This window comes from Podarcis erhardii (genome assembly GCF_964252035.2).
Source record: "Podarcis erhardii genome assembly, chromosome: 5".
NCBI classification, from domain to species: Eukaryota; Metazoa; Chordata; class Lepidosauria; order Squamata; family Lacertidae; genus Podarcis; species Podarcis erhardii.
The window spans coordinates 8135260-8157368 of record NC_138509.1 but is presented as its reverse complement, the minus strand read 5'-3'; the positions used below and the strand labels follow the sequence as shown (position 1 = coordinate 8157368).

Sequence of the window (22109 nt, the reverse complement as noted above, 5' to 3'; positions counted from 1 at the left end):
AATTCGCATTTTATAAAATGTCCATTTGGATATGAGAAGTATATCTCACTTTTAGCCAAAACGGCTGATCATCTTATCACAGGGATAAATTTAAGTTGGATGTTACAATCCTACTGAAGAACCACCCAGCTCTGCCAGTTACTTGAATTTTATGATACAGCCAGTTTTGACAGGTGACGGATTGTGAAGTAAGCAAGCTGAACCAGTTGTTGCCCTGATATTTTCAATTCCTATTTGGCCCAAGTTCCAAGATTAATGGCCATACGTAATGTAGCACGATCAATAACCGTGCTTATGAAGCATTGTAGGATTTGAAATTTAAATGATCTGAAATTTGAAGTTAGTCAAGCTTCATACTTCCATTCTGCCAAACACTTATCCATGAAGTAAGTTTTATTTTCTTTAGCAAACAAATTAAATACCGCCACTCAGCTCAGTCAGCTGAACTCTATTAAATATTCTGGATAGATCTGGTTGGCATCAAAGATGACAAAAATCTTCGGGTTCCAGGTGCTGTCTACACAGCTGTCATATAAATTCACAAAGCTCCCATCCTTTGAAGGTGGTCTCACGTATTTGGAGTCCCCGTTAACATAGTCCCCCGTCAATACACGAGCGAGAAACATCACTTTATGCTTCCAAAACATCTGAAGTTGCAGGTCAACTCCATGAATCTGTAATGTGCTGCCATGCTTCAAATCATCTTTGCAGAAGCGGCTGGAATATAAAGCATCCCTTGCGAAATACGTCCCTACAGAAAAAGAAAAGTGCTTGAGCATAGTCCAGAAATGCAGTCATCCTACTTACTGAAGCCTGAGGGTGGAATCACACATGATCAAAGGCATGGGATTGCTGCCAAAAATGGCAACCGTGTCAAATCCCCACTTCTAGGGATGCGGGTGGCGCTGTGGGTTAAACCACAGAGCCTAGGACTTGCCAATCAGAAGGTCGGCGGTTCAAATCGCCGTAACGGGATGAGCTCCCGTTGCTCGAACCTAGCAGTTCGAAAGCACGTCAAAGTGCAAGTAGATAAATAGGTACCGCTCTGGCAGGAAGGTAAACAGCGTTTCCGTGCGCTGCTCTGGTTTGCCAGAAGTGGCTTAGTCCTACTGGCCACATGACCCGGAAGCTGTACGCCGGCTCCCTCGGCCTATAGAGCGAGATGAGCGCCGCAACCCCAGAGTTGGTCACGACTGGACCTAATGGTCAGGGGTCCCTTTACCTTTACCTATCGCCTAAAACAGGGGTCAGCAAACTTTTTCAGCAAGGGGCCGGTCCACTGTCCCTCAGACCTTGTGGGGGGCTGGACTATATTTTGGAAAAAAAATGATGCAAGAGCACCACGAGCCCTGGTGGCTGCTTACCTGTGTTTTGCGAGCGGCAGGGGCTGGCGGCGACAGCAGGACAATGAGCAATGCTCAAAAGGGTTCCGGAGAGGGGCTGATTAAAATGGCAGCCGCTCGAGCGCTGCTGCTGCTGCTGGTACCAACAAAGCCCAGCCCCCTTCCTCCTCTAGGCAGGGCGGAGAGAAGCCAGGAGGAGGGAGGGAGGAGGCGCCGCCACTGTGTGAGGGAAAGAACGCGCGCACTGGCGATCCACGCGGCAATTCCCAGACTGTCCATGGGCCGGATCCAGAAGGCAATTGGGCCTGATCTGGCCCGCGGCCCTTAGTTTGCCAACCCATGGCCTAAAACATGTATCAATGGAAACACACGATAAAATATAATGATGTCACACACTTCCTGACCCGCACCCCTGGATAGCAGCCGGAGGTGGAATCAGTATATGCACCACCTGCTCTGCGATTGGTTGCTGGGACTATGTGGAAAGCTTCCAGAGAAATCCAGATCACGGTGTGCCAATTCCAGTCCTTGCTTACTTTTCCTAGGAACATCACTCGCTCAAGGACTAGTGGGTGTGCTTGGGAACTTGTTGGTGATTTGCCGCGGGTCTAATTTCTGGTATTAGCTCTGATTTATGGCTCTCAATTCTGACCCTTAGCAAGACTTTTTTTCAGATTACAGTGGTGCCCCGCAAGACGAATGCCTCGCAAGACGAAAGGGTTTTCCGTTTTCCGAGGTGCTTCGCAAGACGAATTTCCCTATGGGCTTGCTTTGCAAGACGAAAACGTCTTGCGGGTTTGCTTCCTTTTTCGTAAAACCGTTAAATACCCAGGGAATCCGCCCTCCGCAAGACGAAAAAATTGCAAGACGAAGCGACTCGCGGAACGAATTAATTTCGTCTTGCGAGGCACCACTGTAATTAAGGGATGCTCACAAGGGCAGCATGAAACTACTTTGTAGTAAAACATTTAACTAGGAGAAAGCTGTAAGAACATAATGTGTATGCAAACCCATAAAAGATATCTCATGCAGCCCCTTGCCTTTTCCATATACAGCAGCATGCATGCCGTTGATTCTCCAGTCAAAGTTATGAATGCAGATGGCTTCCACGAATTCACTGCTGGTGCCATGAAACAACATATGTTCATTAATGAAGGAGACACCTCTTTTCTTCTTTAGCTGAGCCTTTTTCCTGTCAAAAGGACAAAATAACAAACAATTTGTAATGGAAATACGGTACTAGAATAAAAATGTGGGCAAAGCAAAAGCCAAGGTCGGAAAGCCATTGCCATCTCACAGTTGAAGAGGTAGTATTTAAAAAATAGACTGCAGACTGCAGGTAGGAGACTGCACTTGTCAACGCAGGGAGAGACCTAGGCCAGATCACTGATAAACTAGTCTTCTACTTGCAGAAATGTTTTGTGGCTTTTTTAGTTACACAAGGTAACATTTCAAAAATAATATTCTCCATACACCAGCTGCATGAACCAATACAGTCCTTTCTACCACACAATCGCACACATTAGAAATTTGATATTTTATAAATCAGAGCCCTAAATAAATTTTAAAAAACAACACTGGGATATCACTATAATTCATCATGCAAAAACCATTAACGGATCTACTGCTAGCAAATATTGTTGATGCTGACCTATAAAATAGTTTCGGCGCAACCATTGGAGACCAATGAATTTCCTGTTGTGGGGTTCTTGGCTGAGAAATCATTACGCAAAACAAATAGCAGATCTTTGCTTAATGTATTTCTGTAAGTATCTGCATACAGCTAGGAAACTAATTATAAAAAAGGTGATTAAAGAGGCCCTAAAACGGCAATTTCTAAAACATTTTACAGGCATGTAAGCAGACACTTGCCCAGCTGCCTGTGTTAAGACATGTTTCTAGATAACCAGGCAGGGAGGCTTCAGAAAAGTTAAAACAAAATAAAAAAATTCCTTCCAGTAGCACCTTAAAGACCAACTGAGTTAGTTCTAGGTATGAGCTTTCGTGTGCATGCACACTTCTTCAGATACACTGAAACAGAAGTCACCGGACCTTTCTATATAGTGAGAAGGTGGGGAGGGGTATTACTCAGAAGGGTGGTGGGAATGGGTGATTGGCAGATAGCTGCGATGAGCCTGTTGACGACTCTTAACGACTGCAATAGGTCTAACAGGAAAAAGCAAGGGGTGAGAAGGTGAAAAATGGCTTTGTCATGTATAATGAGATAAGAATCCAATGTCTTTGTTCAAACCAGGTCTCTCCATAGTTTTAAGTTTGGTGATAAGTTGCAATTCAGCAGCTTCTCTTTCCAGTCTATTTCTGAAATTCCTTTGTAATAGAACAGCTACTTTGAGATCTTGTATAGAATGTCCTGGGAGATTGAAGTGTTCTCCTACTGGTTTTTCTGTCTTGTGGTTCCTGATGTCGGATTTATGTCCGTTTATTCTTTGGCGTAAGGTCTGGCCTGTTTGTCCAATATAGAGAGCTGAAGGACACTGTTGGCATTTTATGGCATACACAATGTTAGACGATGAGCAATTAAATAGTTCAGAAAAGTTGTTTTTGTTTTCCTCTGGCAGGTAGGCTACTTAAGTTATGCTGGTCTAATTGAAAGGATGAGTAAATCATACTGGTTTCGACAAGGTTTCTGCTGCCAGAGCACTTTATGAATTAGCACATTAATGACATGGATATATTTTGGCATGGAAATACAAAACAGATCAAGGGAAAATCATGATGAGTCAATGTTATGTAAAAAGATCATGCAAAGAACATTTCAAGTGGCATTTCTGTGATGAAGGAAACGTGCAGACTGGTCCAGTTTTTTTAAATACTGCCTTCAACTCCTGCAACCTTCAACAACAATATTTGGGGACTTTGAATTGAAATGTGACATTTGAGAAGGCCAATTCAAGTCAGTTAAACCTAAATAATTGAATTTGTTTGTTATTATGCGATGGATTTTTGTGTTTTTATACTGTAAACTGCCCTCTGATCCTCAGATGAAGAGCGGGAAAGAATTTTTAAAACAACAACAACCAAAACTTGTAGAGTCAACTGTCAGGACCACAATAACAATGTTATCTTTTAATTAAAACATTACCAGGGTGAGCTAGTAGGAGATATGGGTTGACACTGGCCATTTATGTAGTTTGGGGCTCAGTGCACAATGTATTAAAAGAGAAAAGAATGAAAGACATGCACTGCAAGGCCGATAAAGACAGGTCTGATTAAGAATGAAGGAAAGGAAACATGAATTTTAAGTTTGAAATTAAGTCAATGTAAATACTGAAATGATCTGTCTTTAAAAGAGATGCTATTTAGCACAAAAACCACTTTAAAAATAGTCTCACCTGCAAAAGAATTCCCACAGGTCTAGATTCTGAATTCTCTGAATTCTTCTAATCCGATTACTATCCATTGTTTTCCCAAACTGACTAGCAACCTCCTTATATTCATTTGTCAGCTTATGCAAAGTAATTAGCTGAAGGAGAGAGAAACACGGAACTTTACCCAGATGCATTAAGTCCTTTGCTTCTAACGTTTTCAAAATAACCTACTAAGGTCTTACCTGGTATGGCTCTTCTGAATTTACATTCTCCCAGTGTGAAGGCATGGGGATAGACTGATTTTCACAGATGAAACTTTAAGCACAAAAGGAGTAGTCAGTACGCTGTCACATCCCCCACTCAAGACAGAAATACTACACAAAATGCAAAATGTACCGTATTTTTCGCTCTATTGGACGCAGTTTTTCCCCTCCAAAAATTGAGGGGAAATGTGTGTGCGTCCTATGGAGTGAACGCAGGCTTGTGCCATAGCCGCACGCAACCCCTCCGGCAGGGAGAGGCTGCACGGGGCTATGGCTTCTTTAGCCCCGCGCAGCCTCTCCCAGCAGGGAGAGATTGCGCGGGGCTAAAGAGGAAGCCAAAGCAGCGAGCGGGATCCATCCTGCTCACTGCCTTGACTTGTTCCTCCGGTTGATTTGCCCGTCTAAAAACTAGGTGCGCCCTATGGTCCGGTGTGCCCTATGGTGCGAAAAATACGGTACATTTTCAAAAATGTAGAGGATTGGAAAGAGTTTTAGTTTCCTCTTTAGATTTTGTTTTTGAACAATAAGGGCAGAATAAAAAGAAAATAATCAGTCAATCAGGTGCTTTAATGATTTGCTGAATTAGAACCTGTAAGTTTAAGGTTTTAGATGTGCCTATTTAGTTATGTTTTCTCCAATTTTCCTACAAGGGGCAGAGGTTACTTAACTTATTCCCACTTCTTTGTCCTAGGGGGAACCCAGAACACTAAGAAAATGTAAGAGGTCACCTGAAGAGGAAATGATCTTAGATTATTTTTAAAAATCAGTTCTGGAAAGGTTAGGAAGCTGCCTTAAACCTAGTGATACCACTGGCCCATCTAGTTTAGTGCTGCTCTTTCCCTTGAAGTAATTAAGTCTGATTCACCAACCCATTCCTTTTTCCTTATTGAATATCTTACTTGTTTAGATGATCAAGAAGTTAATCAAAGGAGGAAGAAAACAAGGAGGATGAAAACAAGGAAAGAAATAATGTACTTTGCACAGCTTCTATTCAATGAGGCTTGAACAAAATAACTTTTGCTCGGCGGACTGCAAGAGAGCTCATTCAAAACTGAATGTTTTCAGGGATGCAAAGTTAAAAAGAAAAAAGAGAAATGAAGTAAATTGCTTCTTCTCTTGTTATTAGCAAATATAGGGCTGGTGTATAAATTGCATCAGATATTGCAAAATGGCTACGATAATTTGCTTCCACAATGTCTGAGGTGCACCAAGTGATGAACTTGAGGCTTCCTCAACCTCGGCCCTCCAGTTGTTTTGAGACTACAATTCCCATCATGTCTGACCACTGGGAGTTGTAGGCCAAAAACGTCTGGAGGGCCGAGGTTGAGGAAGCCTGGTCTAACAGGGCACTAAAACATTTAAAGAAAAAAATAACTATCTCCCAAGGAAAATGTGAGTGACTGTTACCTGAAGGCAGTGATAGAAAATGGAGCTCTTTTTATGGGACGTTCTTTTCCAGTTGTTTGGTTAGTTTGTTTCATCCCTGTGTAAAAAACCAGAGTTAGCCAAAATCTAAATCAGCCTGCCACACACTGGTGCGCTCCAGATCAAGAGTAATGAGAGTTTTCGTCCCAATATTTGGAGAGCACCAGGTTGGGAAAAGCTGGTCTAGAAAATGGACAGACAAAATTTTGCCAAGCACTTTTTTCAGTGTTCTTTCATGGGAATTTCGGTTAACAGCACAAAAAAGTGAACCAATGATCAGTTCACAAACCAATCAAAATCTATTGTAGGTAAATTGATTTGATCTGTTCAAATGTAGCTCTTGCCCTTTCTTACAAGCTTTAAGGAAATGCAAACTGGGGGTGGGGGGACGACTTTATATTTAGTTAGTATCCTGCTCTCACTCCTGATTCACACTACATTTATACTGAGTTACTGCATTCTATGTGGCCAACATGACTAAGCCGCTTCTGGCGAACCAGAGCAGCACACGGAAATGCCATTTACCTTCCCGCCGGAGTGGTACCTATTTATCTACTTGCACTTTGACGTGCTTTCGAACTGCTAGGTGGGCAGGAGCAGGGACCGAGCAACGGGAGCTCACCTCGCCGCGAGGATTCGAACTGCTGACCTTCTGATCAGCAAGTCCTAGGCTCTGTGGTTTAACCCACTGCACTACCTGTGTCCCAATGCTAAGGTACTGTGAACTTAATAAGGGTGTAAGAATATGTTAAACTTGTGTTTTAAAATGTCGTAAACCACCGATAATGTGATAAAAATCAATCAAGTAAGTCTCCCAGGCAGTAACCCATACGCTTCTCTTCAACATAGTCACTGCATCAATATGCCTTACTACAAGTAAAAGTTTTCTGTTAATTATTCACCCACACAATCAGAAAACCTCCCAATTACAACATAGGGTATTTCCCCTGGCTTATAAACGTCTTATACCTTCTCAGTAAATAGATATACATACCTGAAAAGTCCAGCACATAGTCGAATTTTGCAGTTGTAAAAGAAATGGAACCTTGTGGATTAATTTTGAACATTCCTTCAATGTCTTCACTGCTAAGTGAACACTGGCTAGTTGAATCAGTCTTCAAAACAAATGAAAAGCACACTTTTAAAGGTTATAAACAAGTGACCCAATAATTATTAGCACAGCATTTTAGAGTGAATTTTAGAAGAATTTAGGAGAATAAATGCAGAGGGGCCTCAGTAGTTTTAATACTTTCAGCTACAAGATTTTGTAAATGTTGGAAGTACAGAAGAACTGCCAAAGTTCTCATTTAAATTTTAGAACATTCTTTGTTTGAGATTTTGCATTCATGGCATCTTACACCTAATAAACCCAGCAGCTGTAGGCTGGGGTCTCCTTCAACCTTTATTATTAATCCGAACAATATCCTTGTTTTGAACTGCAATACTACACATAACTGGATGTGAGTAAGCACCACTGAAGTCAAAGGAATTGATTTATCCACTATTACAAAATCAGTTATTGCAAATAACTGGCATTCTGCAAAATTTCCTACAACAAAAGAATTGATAAAGAAAGCATGGCAATAAGCAAAGCTATCTAAATTAAGTGAAGACAAGAGTAAACAATATAATGTAAAAGGTTGCTAAGAAGAAGAAGAGTTTGGATTTTATATCCTGCTTTATCACTACCCGAAGGAGTCTCAAAGAGGCTAACATTCTCCTTTCCCTTCCTTCCCCACAACAAACACTGTGAGATGAGTGGGGCTGAGAGACTTCAAAGAAGTGTGACTGGCCCAAGGTCACCCAGCAGCTGCATGTGGAGGAGCGGAATGTGAAGAACTGGCAATCAGTTATCTGATTTTTGTAAACCAAAATATGGTATTGAAACTAACACCTAAAACTGTTTTCCAATTGTGCATATATTTGTATAAAAGTTGAACCCTCTGATACTTCCAGCAGAGCACGCTGTTGTTCATTCATGTATTTTAATATAAAATTTATAAAATATACTACGACTTGCAAGAGATTCTTAGCCTCATTTTTCCATCTGTGAAATGAAAACAACAACCTACTTTGCAGAGTGCGAGGACAGGAAAACAGAATGTTGAACAGGGTGGGCTATCTACAGAAATGACTACCTCAAACATATGCCACTTGCCACATTCAGCCAAGTAAAACCAACCCCACTGGGTATCCGACGTGTCCATTTCTTCGAGGTGGTCTGCCATATCATGAGAGAGCTCATCTGCTCCCTGAGACATCTCCTGAAACGGTCCAGACATTTCCTGAAAGAATCAGAGCAGTCGCACGAGTGAAATTCTGGTCACAAGAAGCTTTAGAAACACTGCTACCCGACCCCACCCCCATCCATCTCCCCTCCCTCCACCCCCCTTTCTTTTGTTTCTTTTCTTTTTCCTTTTCTTTTTTCTTCTCCCCTTAATGCCTCAACAAATGAAACGGATTTGTAAAAATGTTACATGGGGGGAAAAAAATACGAGGCATTACACTTACGCTGCAAAACAAGAAAACCCTTAATAAAATATTTACAAGAAGCTTTCGCTGGCTTGCAATTCTTGGGGTGGTGGTGGGGGGGGGGGAGAAAACATTTCCAAAGTTTAAAACCGATGCAGAGTTCTTACAGATCCTCATAGAGGACTGGAATCACAGGGGGAAAAGCCCTTTGATGACACTCCCGGTGGTGTCCTGTCTAACTTTGCCTCCTACTCCCAACACCTTGTTCTGCAACTTCACCTGCAAACATCCACGGGGGCGCATCCTGGGAGGAACAAGTGGTCCCCAAGCAGTGGCGTAGCGTGGGGGGTGCAGGGGGGGCCGGCCACAACATCTGGGGGTTAGGGTTAGGGGGCGCAAATCCATGGGTTAGGGGGTGCAAATCCATGGGTTAGGGGGCTCAAATCCATGGGTTAGGGGGCGCAAATCCATGTTTTAGGGGGCTCAAATCCATGGGTTAGGGGGCGCAAATCCATGGGTTAGGGGGCGCAAATCCATGGGTTAGGGGGCGCAAATCCATGGGTTAGGGGGCGCAAATCCATGGGTTAGGGGGCGCAAATCCATGTTTTAGGGGGCTCAAATCCATGGGTTAGGGGGCACAAATCCATGTTTTAGGGGGCTCAAATCCATGGGTTAGGGGGTGCAAATCCATGTTTTAGGGGGCTCAAATCCATGTTTTAGGGAGCTCAAATCCATGGGTTAGGGGGCGCAAATCTATGGGTTAGGGGGCGCAAATCCATGGGTTAGCTACGCCACTGTCCCCAAGTCAACCGGGAAGCATCGCAGCCAGCTCTTGGGGGGGTGCGTGGTCCCTTTGCCTCCCCCCACCCCAAATAAAATATTTGCAGGGGGCCGGATTCCCTCCCAAAAGTTGAGGGGCATTGTGTGTGATCGATCAGGCTTACCTGGCCCCTCAATACTTCAAATTGCCCCCCTCCCCCTGCTTGGAAGGCGCCTCTTCGGCGCTAAACCCCGACCCCCAAGGGTCTATCCGCTGCTCTGGCCTTCTCAGCGGCGGCGGTGCCCCAGAGCATGTGCAGAGTGCGGGTTTCTCCCTCGCCCAGGGAGGCGCCGTGAGGAAAGAGGCCGCGGCGGGCGGGCGGGCGGGCAGAACGGGATTCCCCCCGGCTTCTCCTCAGCTCCGACCGCCGCGGCGGGGATAAACGGGGCCGTTTGTTTACATGCAAGGCAGAAGAGCCACCTGGCGGCCCCTCAGGCGGAGCTTCCCTTCTTCAGGCAGGGGGCGGGAGGGGGCGTGGCTTGCCCCGCCTGACAGACGGACAGACGCGGGTCCCGCCCCCGGCTCCCCCGCCGCCGCTTCCGGCCTCTGGTGCCCGCCCCTTCCGCCGCCTCTCAGCTGTCAGAGCCCTAGCTGTCAACTGACAGATTTGAAAATAAGGTGCCTTCCATAGTTCCAGTTACAGATAGGGAGCCGTGTTGGTCTGCCATAGTCAAAACAAAATAAAAAAATAAATAAAAATAAAATAAAAAAATAAAAACATACCAAGTACTAACTTAGTTAGTCTTTAAGCTGCTACTGGAAGGAATTTTTTTTATTTTGTTTTGAAAATAAGGGATCAGCATGAATGTTAGAAGGATGTTGGGATGAAGTTATGGGGTTTTAGCAGAAATGTTATAAGGGTTTAGGAAAAAATAAGACTGTTAATTGGTGAAAGGAGGGAAAGTAAAGCTACATCGTATTGAGATCAATTGCAGAACCAAAATTGGAAATTTGCTGAAATAGTTAACCCAATTAGAATACAAAAAAAGGGAGGTGTGAGGAGGTCAAGGAAGCAAGCAAATGAAAGATAAGTTATGGGAAGATTAGTTGTGGGGTTTTTTCTTTTCTTCTTTTTTCCTTATTGTGATGTGTTGTTTTGTTTTTGTTTAATATGGTGTTTTTGCTTTTGTTTTTTGTAACCCTTAAAATTTTTAATAAATATTATTTAAAAAAAGAAAAAGAAAATAAGGGATCAGCAGCCAAAATAACTGACTGTGTTTTGCAGGGGGTTGGACTAGATGAGCCTAAGGGTCTACAGCTCCCACCAAAGAGAAAACTGATGAACGACGTCGAGATGGCAAAGCTTACAGGCAGAATTAGAAACCAGGAAGAGGACCTCTTTAATAAAGAATGGGGAAAGTTTATAATTTAGTTGAAAAGCTATTGTCAAGAGTCACATACATTGGTAGGATTGACAGAAAACTTGTAGAAAAAAATTGAACTATGGATGGACAAATGAATTATAAAAATAGAGTTACGAAAGGGATGCAGAGGGGGAAATCACTACATTAAGATGCTGCACTGTTTGGAGGGGATGCTAAGCAGCACGTCGGGGCTGCCGTCGTCCTGGCGCAAGGAGTTCCATTGGCCCTTCCCTGCCTGGGAGAGAGACTCTCGCCCATGCCGCCTGTGAGCCCGGCATGAGGTGGTTACGGCGCCACGGTGGCCGCTGAAGTGCCGCCCTTCTGCGTCCCTCCCCATCCCAGCGGGTGGCGCTGTGGGTTAAACCACAGAGCCTAGGACTTGCTGATCAGAAGGTCGGCAGTTCGAATCCCTGCAACGGGGTGAGCTCCCGTTGCTCAGTCCCTGCTCCTGCCAACCTAGCAGTTCAAAAGCACGTCAAAGTGTAATTAGATAAATAGGTACCACTCCGGCGGGAAGGTAAACGGCGTTTCCATGTGCTGCTCTGGTTTGCCAGAAGCGGCTTAGTCATGCTGGCCACGTGACCCAGAAGCTGTACGCCGGCTCCCTCGGCCAGTAAAGCGAGATGAGCGCCGCAACCCCAGAGTCGGTCACGACTGGACCTAATGGTCAGGGGTCCCTTTACCTTTACCTTACATATAGCAGCGGTGTTTTGTGTTGTGTAGGCTCCTATGATGTAATAATAATAATAATAATAATAATAATAATAATATGATGTAAGTCATTTGCCCCGCCTGCTAGCCTGCTCCCTAAAATATCACTGGTTTGCTCAATTCTATATATAGGGTGCCTACATTCTGCATATGCAAATGGCTTAAGATACTTATGAGGTCCATAAATTACCATATATCCAGCACAAGAAATAGGGGCAATTTGTTGTTGACAAAGGACAGCTGGACGTATCAAGGGCCCCATTACCTTCAGTAGCCTAGGGCCTAACCAAACCTAAATCCTGCCCTGCCAAAGGGAACTCCCGCCCGCTTCTCTCTCTTTTTTTAAAAAGAAATATTTATTAAAGTTTTCAAAAATAAAACAAACAAAAAAAAAGGAACAACAAAAATACAGAAATAAAAACAATTTAAAAAACACATAAAATTTCCATCCACTTATTTTCTTTTAACTTATTTTCCCGACCTCCTCACACCTCCCTTTCTTATATTCCCATTCCAATTGTTTGTTCAGCAAATCCTCCACTAATTCTTTTAATTCTTTCAAATCCTTATTTTCCCTATCTCTGAAACATTACAGCTGAAAACCACTTAATTACTCTCCAACAGCTTCTCTTTCAAACGGGAGGGGGGGGGGGACGACGACGAGGCACGTGGGAAACCAAAGCGGGGATTTTTTGGTTCACCGATGAAGGGCGAACCCTGAGCAAGCGCGAGCCTTTATTCTGCCCAAATCAGAACTTTGGCTTTAAACGGCCGCTTGGCTGGCGCGCCGCGTGACGTCATCTCCCCGCGCGGCGGAGGAAGCCGGCCGGCCGGCGGTTGGGTTGGGTTGGGGGAGGGGCGGGTTCGGAGCGCGGGCGAATGGCCAGGATGAGGCCGGCCGCGTTCGGCCTAACCGTCGTCCGGCAGTGAGTACGGCGCCCCCTCACGCGGCCGCCTTTTGGCCTTGGCTCGGGCGGGTGGGAGGGAGAGAGCCTCTGGGGAACCTTAGGGAGGGCCGGATTTACATATATGCAAAACATGCTAATTACGGGGACGGGGGGGGGGGACGGGACGGGACTGGATGTATCTTTCCAAAATAGAAGATAAAAAACAAATAAAACCTACAGTGTTTTGTGTTGTGTAGGCTCCCATTCTGCATGTGCACATGGCTTCAGATACCTATGAGGTTCCATAAATTAATATTTTAATGTATTTGAATCGTGTTTTTAAGTTGTATTCATTCAACTTGTTGACAATAGCAATAAATACAAAAAAAAATCCAGACATTTGTTGGCATCCGTCTGTCTTCAGAGACAATGGATTGTGCTAGCAGCACCAAAGTGCAGGGAAATAATTCATATGCTGCTCTGAGATCTGTTAAAGAGAGGCAGAATATATCTAAAAATAGCTTGCAGTATGTTCCTCAGCCGAGGAATGAGCCTGGCTTCCTCCCAGGTTCCCTGTCGAAATGTGCATGCAGCAAATTAAGTATTGACTTGGGAAAGGGAAGTTTTCCTTCTGCACATATGTTTTCCCTCTGCACATAACTGTGGCCTTATGGGAAGCATTGCTTCTTTTCTCTTGCATTCTGGGAAGTCTTGCTTATAATCTTTTCTCTGTTTCTGCACACACTGTACGAACCTGTTCCAAACACCAAGACATTCCCTCATCGCTCAGTTCACCTTAAGTTCATGGTGACTCGTTCTCCATGCATAACTGACCACATCTATAGAACTTGATTATTGTATTCTTTCATGTTATGATCAATCATTAGTAATTGTTTTATGCCATATTAATCTTTAGTTATTATTAATTAGGAGGTTTCATGCTTGTCTAGTCCCAACCTCGTCTCCCAGCCTTTAATCTACCAGTGATTAATGTTCACATGTAATTCCCACCCCTCACATGTAATTCCCGCCTTGCATTTGCATTAACCAATAAGCAACGAGTTTCTTTGTGTTTGTATCAACCAATCAGCCACAAGCACACCTGTGGCAATGTTTGTAATATTCAATAAAAGAGAGTTCCCGGGACTTCCCGGCAGACGCCTCTCGTGACACCCACTACTCGTCTGTCGTGATTTTCATTCCTACAGTTATCAGCCTTGCCCTTATTCCCTTGCTTCAGGTGGGTTTTCTGCTATTATATGAATGTTCATGCATTTATAAATTCACTTGTTTTCTTTTTTTAAGAAAAATGCTTTGGGGAGTGCATGCATGTACGTGTGTTTGTGTGTTGACTGGTGTCTGGGGTTGGCAATACAGTGGTATCTCGGGTTACATACGCTTCAGGTTACATATGCTTCAGGTTACAGACTCCACTAACCCAGAAATAGTGCTTCAGGTTAAGAACTTTGCTTCAGGATGAGAACAGAAATCGTGCTCCAGTGGCGCGGCGGCAGCAGGAGGCCCCATTAGCTAAAGTGGTGCTTCAGGTTAAGAACAGTTTCAGGTTAAGTACGGATGTCCAGAACGAATTAAGTACTTAACTCGAGGTACCACTGTAGATGGTATGTATGCACAGTCTGCTTTAGCCACAATCTGCTGAACCATATTTTTTTCCAATTTGACCAGTAAGGAAAATAAACACCTGAATTTTACGGTGAGGCGACTTCCAGCATGGCTCTACCCCTTCCCTTTCTCTCTACCCTCCTCCTCTGTGTTATGTAAGTTGTCTCCATAAATAAGAATTCTTTTTTTGAAAATATTTTGTCTCTTTCAGTGGGGAAACAAGATACAACAAAGAGAAGATTCTACAAGGTGTGTGTCTCTTTTGTTGCAGCAAGAGTAATAAGTCATGCTTCATAACAAGTCACAATTGCCTTTAGCTTCAGTTCTGCACTCTCATTAAACACTGAAATATTTTGGCAAATATTTTTGGCTTTGTCTTGTAGTCAAATGATTATTTATGTTGAGTGTATTGTTTTAAAATAATACCTCAAGCCTCCGCCCAGCAGCTCCTTGGGCTGAAAAGGTATTAAAGAACTGAAGCAGCATGCAGTACCTTGCCAGGTTGGGTGGGTGGCTGGATCCAGGTAATTCTGACTCCCAAGCCTTTTCAGCTTGGAGAAACACAGAGGCACCTGTTGGTACATACACTTTCTTAAACAGCTGATAAACGCCCATAGAAGCTTGCTTCTGTGCACACAGAGCCCTAATTAGATTGGGCATGTTTTTTGAGGGACGCGGGTGGCGCTGTGGGTAAAAGCCTCAGCGCCTAGGGCTTGCCGATCGAAAGGTCAGCGGTTCGAATCCCCGCGGCGGGGTGCGCTCCCGCTGCTCAGTCCCAGCGCCTGCCAACCTAGCAGTTCGAAAGCACCCCCGGGTGCAAGTAGATAAATAGGGACCACTTACTGGTGGGAAGGTAAACGGCGTTTCCGTGTGCTGCGCTGGCTCGCCAGATGCAGCTTGTCACGCTGGCCACGTGACCCGGAAGTGTCTCCGGACAGCGCTGGCCCCCGGCCTCTTGAGTGAGATGGGCGCACAACCCCAGAGTCTGTCAAGACTGGCCCGTACGGGCAGGGGTACCTTTACCTTTTACCTTTATGTTTTTTGAAAAAGCAGGGCAGAAACATTTTTCCATTCAGTATCCTGAGAACAGACTAAGTCCATCACCAAGTGGTCTCAGATATTATTTATCTGTGTGTTGCCCTGCATTTTTTCAAACATCAGGTGAAGATTTGCAAGATGATTAATAATAATAATAATAATAATAATAATAATAATAATAATAATAATTATAATAATAATAAATTATTTATACCCCGCCCATCTGGCTGGGTTTCCACAGCCACTCTGGGCAGCTTCCAACTGAATATTAAAAACAATACGGCATCAGACATTAAAAACTTCTCTAAACAGGGCCGCCTTCAGTTGTCCTTTAAAAGTAAAATACAGTAGTTGTTTATTGCCTTGACATCTGCTGGGAGGGCATTCCACAGGGTACTCTGGGTGACTCCCAACAGAATATTAAAAACACAATAACAAACATTAAAAATTTCCCTAAAACAGGGCTGCCTTGAGATGTCTTCTAAAAGTCAGATAGTTGTTTATTTCCTCCTGATGGGAGGGCGTTCCACAGGGCAGGTGCCACCACCAAGGAGGCCCTCTGCCTGGTTCCCTGTAACCTCACTTCTTGCAGCGAGGAAACCGCCAGAAGGCCCTTGGCGCTGGACCTCAGTGTCCAGGCTGAACGATGGGGGTGGAGACTCTCCTTCAGGTATACAGGACCGAGGGCGTTGAGGGCTTTAAAGGTCAGCACCAACACTTTGAATTGTGCTCAGAAACATACTGGGAGCCAATGAAGATCTTTCATTTGTAGTAAATGTTGGAGTTGCAGTGTTATTCTGTGTGCAGCTAAAGGGTTAATTCTGTTAATGTTAAAGTCAACTGAAGGGGTAGAAGTGTAGCTTAAAACCTAAGTGGCATGGTGTTTGCTGAGATAGCACATGCTCTGATTGGCTGTGCAGTTCTGAGGAAGTTTTCTTCTGTATGTTTGATTGAATGTCTCCCTGCTGTGCAAGAAAGATAAAAACTCTTCTGTTCCTTCTCAAATTATACACTATTTTTGTTTAGTATCCTCAGTAGATTGTTAACAGGATTTATCTTCTATCTAGACTCTGTTCACTTTAAGTGCCTTTGCTAACACGGCTCAGCAATACCTTGAAATCTGGTCATCTTTCTGTGTGACAACTTTTTTATCAGTGAAGGCTTCATAGGAACAAATTTAATAACTATTGGATATCTCCAGCAGTGTAACTGCTGTGGATCGTTGGTTAGAGCACAAGAAAGACTAGATTGGGGTGACCCAATTTCAAGTTTTCAAAACCAGAAATTAATAACTAGCCTTCCTGGGAGAATTGCAGTTCTACCTGGGCAAGCAGACAGATGTGTTCATTCTGTGTAGAGCTATTTTAAAGCAATTAAACCCTTTCAAATTAGCAGAGTAGGCAAAAATTAATAAGAATTTTCCCCTCTCTGGAATTCAGAAAGGCAGCGGGAGGGGGAAGAGGCAGACATTTATGGAATTTTCAGAAGCATACATGAATTCTACTGTGCCATTCATGTATTTGGTATCGTATTTTTCGTCCCATAGGACGCTCCGTCCCATAGGACGCACCTAGTTTTTTTGGGGGGGAATAAAGGAAATTTTTTTTCCCTTTATTTCCCCCCCAAAACCAGGTCGGGGAAACCAAACCAGGTCGAGGAACAGTGGGATGGCGGCGCTGCACCTCCCTGCTGTCCCCTGAGCTTGTGGGGCTGGCGGATGCCTGCCCAGCGCGCGGGACGCTCTGCTTCAGTGCGTCCTGCCCGCCGGGTGGCAGGCTGCTATCCGCAGTGTGGGGAGCCCTGTGGGGAACTCCTGCAGGGCTCCCCACGCTGCGGATGTCTGCCCGGCGCGAGGGGCGCTCTGCTTCAGGGCGCCCATTGCGTCGGGTGGCAGGCTGCTATCTGCAGCGTGGGGAGCCCTGCGGGGAACTCCTACAGGGCTCCCCACGCTGCGGATGTCTGCCCGGCGCAAGGGGCGTTCTGCTTCAGGGTGCCTCTTGCGCCGGGCGGCAGGCTGCTATCTGCAGCGTGGGGAGCCCTGCGGGGAACTCCTGCAGGGCTCCCTACGCTGCGGATGTCTGCCCGGCGCAAGGGGCGCTCTGCTTCAGGGCGCCTATCGCACCTGGCGGCAGGCTGCTATCTGCAGCGTGGGGAGCCCTGCAGGGAACTCCCGCAGGGCTGCCTAGGCTGTGGATGTGTTTCCGAAGCGCCGGGCGCTCTGCTTTAAGCGCGCCCGGCGCTCCGTGAAGCAGACTGCTATCTGCAGCCTAGACAGCCCTGCGGGAACTCCCGCAGGGCTGCCTAGGCTGCGGATGTCTTCCTGAAGCCTGGAGAGCGAGAGGGGTCGGTGCGCACCAACCCCTCTCACTCTCCAAGCTTCAGCGAAAGCCTGCATTCGCCCCATAGGACGCACCCAGATTTCCCCTTCATTTTTGGAGGGGGAAAAGTGCATCCTATAGGGCGAAAAATACGGTACTTTTGAGAGGAATGTAACAAAAGCAAAAGCTGGGTCTCTGCTCCGACAAGATTGCATCTGAGTTTGGAACATGTGAATTGGGATTGGGATTGGGAAAAGACAAGGGCTATGGAATGAATCTAGTACAATTTTGATTTTTCTCTGTCTACAAACTAAGGGGTCAAGCCAAAGATTTCATGGGTGGGGTTTTTGCATATTAAAGGATTCTCAGTAATTTCAGTGGAGGGATCTGATACATGCACAAATGTCTGTATATAAGTTGATGATTGGTAAAACAGGCTTTCCTTAATAATTTGGCCTATTTTTATTTTGACTCCTATAGGCCAAGGTATAGATGAGCCCCTCTCAGAGACTGGCTTCAGACAAGCCAATGCAGCTGGCCTGTATCTCAGTAATATAAAATTTACTCATGTCTTCACAAGCGATCTTCTTCGGGCAAAGCAGGTAAGCTTGTATAGGATGCAACTGGGATTATGCAAGATCAGACGTTCTGTAACTTCAGTTTAATTTGTTTTTGTGAGGCATCTAATTCTTTGTGAATATGAGAGATCTTATCGTCCAAGTGCCTCTCAAATTTTTCACAGCAGGACTCAAAGTACCCTTATCTTCTCCTTCAGTCCAGATGCTACTCACTGACTTGCCACTCAAAAAAGATGGAGTGGTGATGGTAGGCACAATATTATGTTCTCACCTGTGTCTGATCAGATGCACAGTGATCCCAGTGATCAGTCCCATTGATTTTCCATGGTCTCCACAACATTGATGAGGGTGCATGAGAGCAGTTTTATAGTTGGCTCTGCAAAGCAAGACAAAAGTCTCTATAGGAGTGTTGGTGCATAAGCATCTACTCTTTGGTTTTCATTTCTTTCTACAGCAGAGTTCCTTTTACAAAAAAGCTTTCCTGCACCTTTTACTTCTTTATAGCATCAGCAGTATTCCAGCTATCTCTTAGTGAAATTCCCATTACAGGAATAAACACCATTTGGTTCTGTTTCTCAGAGTCTTTATTATTTATAGAAACTTTACACTGGTCATTAAGAAAGAAAACAAATGAAGCAGCACAATCTTTTTCTCTTTGTAGCCATCCGGCCAGAGACCTAATGCTGACTCATTCACATACTCATTTACACTGACCCAGACTTATTTAACCGAATAATAATAATAATAATAATAATTTATTCTTTATACCCCGCCCATCTGGCTGGGCTTCCCGAGCCACTCTGGGTGGCTTCCAAAAAAAATATATTAAAATACTGTACTACATCAAACATTAAAAGCCTCCCTAAACAGGGCCGCCTTCAGATGTTTTCTAAAAGTCTGGTAATTGTTGTTCTCTTTGACATCTGGTGGGAGGGCATTCCACAGGGCGGGCGCCACCACCGAGAAGGCCCTCTGCCTGGTTCCCTGTAACTTGCCCTGATAAGGACACCTGTTGCTGAGGAAATTTCCCATTGCCTAGCAACTTGTTCAAGACCATTTACAAGTTTCTTCTAGAGTATTCCAACAAGGAGCCCCAGCCATTCCACATGTTTCTGGGCAGTCTAAGGGGGCGCTGCCACTGACAGTCTCAGTCTCCCTAGAGAATTAACAGTCTATGACAACGGGCTTGCCATCAACCTCCCTAATCATATATTGATTCCCACTAGCCCACTCCATGGCAAAAAAAACCAACAGGTTCAATCATATGTGCTGTGACTCTGATGTATTGAGACATCCCTGGTTCTCATGGAGGGAGGCAGTGGCGTAGCATGGGGGGTGCAGGGGGGGCCGGCCGCACCGGGCGCAACATCTGGGGGTTAGGGTTAGGGGGCGCAAATCCACGGGTTAGGGGGCGCAAATCCACGGGTTAGGGGGCGCAAATTACTTGCCTTGCCCCGGGTGCTGACAACCCACGCTACGCCACTGGAGGGAGGGCACTGAAGTCCCATGTTGGCACACTAGAGGAGGTCTCAGCATGAATGTTGAAGTTCCCCAGCACCACAGAAGAGGGAGCCTCCGTCCAACACCATATCAGAGGCAGTCGTCACTAGCTTGGTCAGGGTAGCTGTTGGGTTGCATCATGGGCAGTACGCCAGCAGCAACCCTATTCTCTCTCAAGTCATCAAATAATGAATGATTCTTATTCTAGATGAGCCTGCCATTCCGTAACCACCGCCACCTGATCAGTAAGGGGAGGTTGGCGTACATCCTGAAATTCTGCCAGAGATAGTTTCAGGTGCTTATGAACCCAGTCTCCCTACTCCCCCACCCCGCATCAACATGTTTATGCAGAAACTTCAGCTGTAGCTTACCTCTGTGTTCAGGGCTGTATGGGAACTGTGAAGATTTTTGCCTGCTTGTTACTTCCAATTTCTACAGTGCCACCACCACCGCTTTTAAGTACAGTGGTGCCTCGCAAGACGAAAAGAATCCGTTCCACGATTCTCTTCGTCTAGCGGTTTTTTCGTCTTGCGAAGCAAGCCCATTGACGGCTTAGCGGATTAGCGCTATTAGCGGCTTTTAGCGGCTTATCGGCTTAGCGGATAAGCGGCTTAGCGGCTTAGAAAAAGGGGGAAAAAGGGGGGGGGGAAACCCGCAGGAACTCGCAAGACATTTTCGTCTTGCGAAGCAAGCCCATAGGAAATTTGTTTTGCGAAGCACCTCCAAAACGGAAAACACTTTCGTCTAGCAGGTTTTCCGTCTTGCGAGGCATTCGTCTTGCAGGGCACCACTGTATCTGGTTGTGATGCTTCCACTGCTTCCGCAGTCCATCCAAGATCTGCTGAAACCATTGCAGCCACCAGTGGCAAACAGAAGGGATAATATCTCTCAGTTGGGCATCAGAGACTCTTAATCTCAGGGTCATGGGGTTTGAGCTCCACTTTAGGCAAAATATTCCTGCATTTCAGGAGGTTGGACTAGACGACTCTTGCGTTCCCTTCCAATTCTGTGATACCTGTCTTGCCTGGTTTGAACTTCAAGTTTTAAGCCCTTTATCTTTCATAGTATTTGTGTGTTTTTTAAGCATGACTTGCCTGCTTAATGTTTCAGACAACGGCCGCAATTCTAAAGAAGAGTAAGTTCTGCAAAGATGTTGCTGTAAAATATGATGCAAGACTCAGAGAGCGGGTAAGAACAGAAATTATTATTTCTACTGTTACATTTCTTTCAGCATTTGTGATTCTGTAACGTACGTCATATTTAGCATCTGAGTCAGAGTCTTGATGCGCTGGGCTCCCAGTTCATGCATAGGATGCCTTGGTCTCTGTCCATGTCAGAATTCATGTGTGCAAAGTGGCTTTAGATAGGATGAGAATATGTATGGCAGTGTACCAATTCTTGGGCAAAGATAATTTGGAGGTAGTTTTAATAGCCTTTGAATTGTTTTCTGCAACTAAAACAACTATGATAAACTAAAAAATTATGCCATGAAATGTACTTTATTTCTATTTATTATTTGTGTTTACTTCTATTTGATCTAAAGCCCACCCAAACTAACAACCTAAGGCAGGACCTCCCCCTCCCCACAATTAGGCAATCCACATCTACCAAATTTATCTCAATTAAGTGCCAGAAGTAACCCCCAATAATGTCAAAATGAAGGAACCCGTATGCAGTCAGTAATTAGCTAGCCTGCCAACACTCCCACTAAAATCAAACTAAGGACCTTCATGCCCTGGGAAAAGCAAAGGAAGGATGGAAAGAACAAGAAGCATTCAAGACCAAAAGCCCCCTTGAAAGCAGAAGAGGAGGAAGCCGAGTCGCCAAGCGATATGAATTAAGTCTGCTTTTGTCTTCTCTGTTATGCAACATAGGCTTGATTCATATTTCCCCTGTTGGGCGGCTCTTTGGCAGTTCCTACATTGCTTACCACTGTTCTGTTTTTAAGGAGAGTTAGCGGGGCATGCAGAAGATGACAGCAGGGGATAGAACCGTTTCCTCAGCATGCGCCTTTGTGCAGTAATTCCCTAAGTGCTGGTCTCTGCAGGACAGAACCTGGTGTGTGTGTCTGTGAGTTTAAAGAAGCCTAGTATATCTTTATGGACATGGGAAGAACCTGGTAGAAACTGGCATTTACTGGATTTTCAGGCCCACTATAGGAACGCGGGAGGCGCTGTGGGTTAAACCACAGAGCCTAGGCACTTGCTGATTAGAAGGTTGGTAGTTTGAATCCCCGCAACGGGGTGAGCTCCCATTGCTCGGTCCCTGATCCTGCCAACCTAGCAGTTCGAAAGCACGTCAAAGTGCAAGTAGATAAATAGGTACCGCTCCGGCGGGAAGGTAAACGGCATTTCCATGCGCTGCTCTGGTTCGCCAGAAGCGGCTTAGTCATGCTGGCCACATGATCTGGAAGCTGTACGCCGGCTCCCTCGGCCAAT

The 22109-nt window shown here is 45.1% G+C and overlaps 2 protein-coding genes across 4 annotated transcripts in view; one reads left to right on the top strand and one right to left on the bottom strand.

Moving 5' to 3' along the window:
• Positions 1–375: 375 nt before the first annotated feature.
• On the bottom strand, positions 376–9859 carry PARP11 (poly(ADP-ribose) polymerase family member 11). The gene is made up of 8 exons (XM_081861067.1): positions 9777–9859; positions 8499–8645; positions 7355–7475; positions 6343–6418; positions 4915–4987; positions 4697–4827; positions 2384–2535; positions 376–751 (listed from the first exon to the last, which is right to left on the bottom strand). The coding sequence occupies exons 2-8, from the start codon at positions 8640–8642 to the stop codon at positions 438–440; spliced, it is 1011 nt and encodes a 336-aa protein (XP_081717193.1). The 5' UTR covers positions 8643–8645; positions 9777–9859; the 3' UTR covers positions 376–437.
• A 2709-nt stretch (positions 9860–12568) lies between these two features.
• TIGAR (TP53 induced glycolysis regulatory phosphatase) overlaps positions 12569–22109 on the top strand; it is a 28990-nt gene continuing 19449 nt past the window's right edge. For all 3 annotated transcript variants that reach the window (XM_081861040.1, XM_081861039.1, XM_081861038.1), the window contains exons 1-4: positions 12569–12653; positions 14449–14486; positions 18074–18195; positions 20782–20859. In XM_081861040.1, coding sequence (XP_081717166.1) covers positions 12607–12653; positions 14449–14486; positions 18074–18195; positions 20782–20859 — 285 coding nt within the window. In that variant the 5' untranslated portion in view covers positions 12569–12606. The remainder of the gene's footprint in view (positions 12654–14448; positions 14487–18073; positions 18196–20781; positions 20860–22109) is intronic.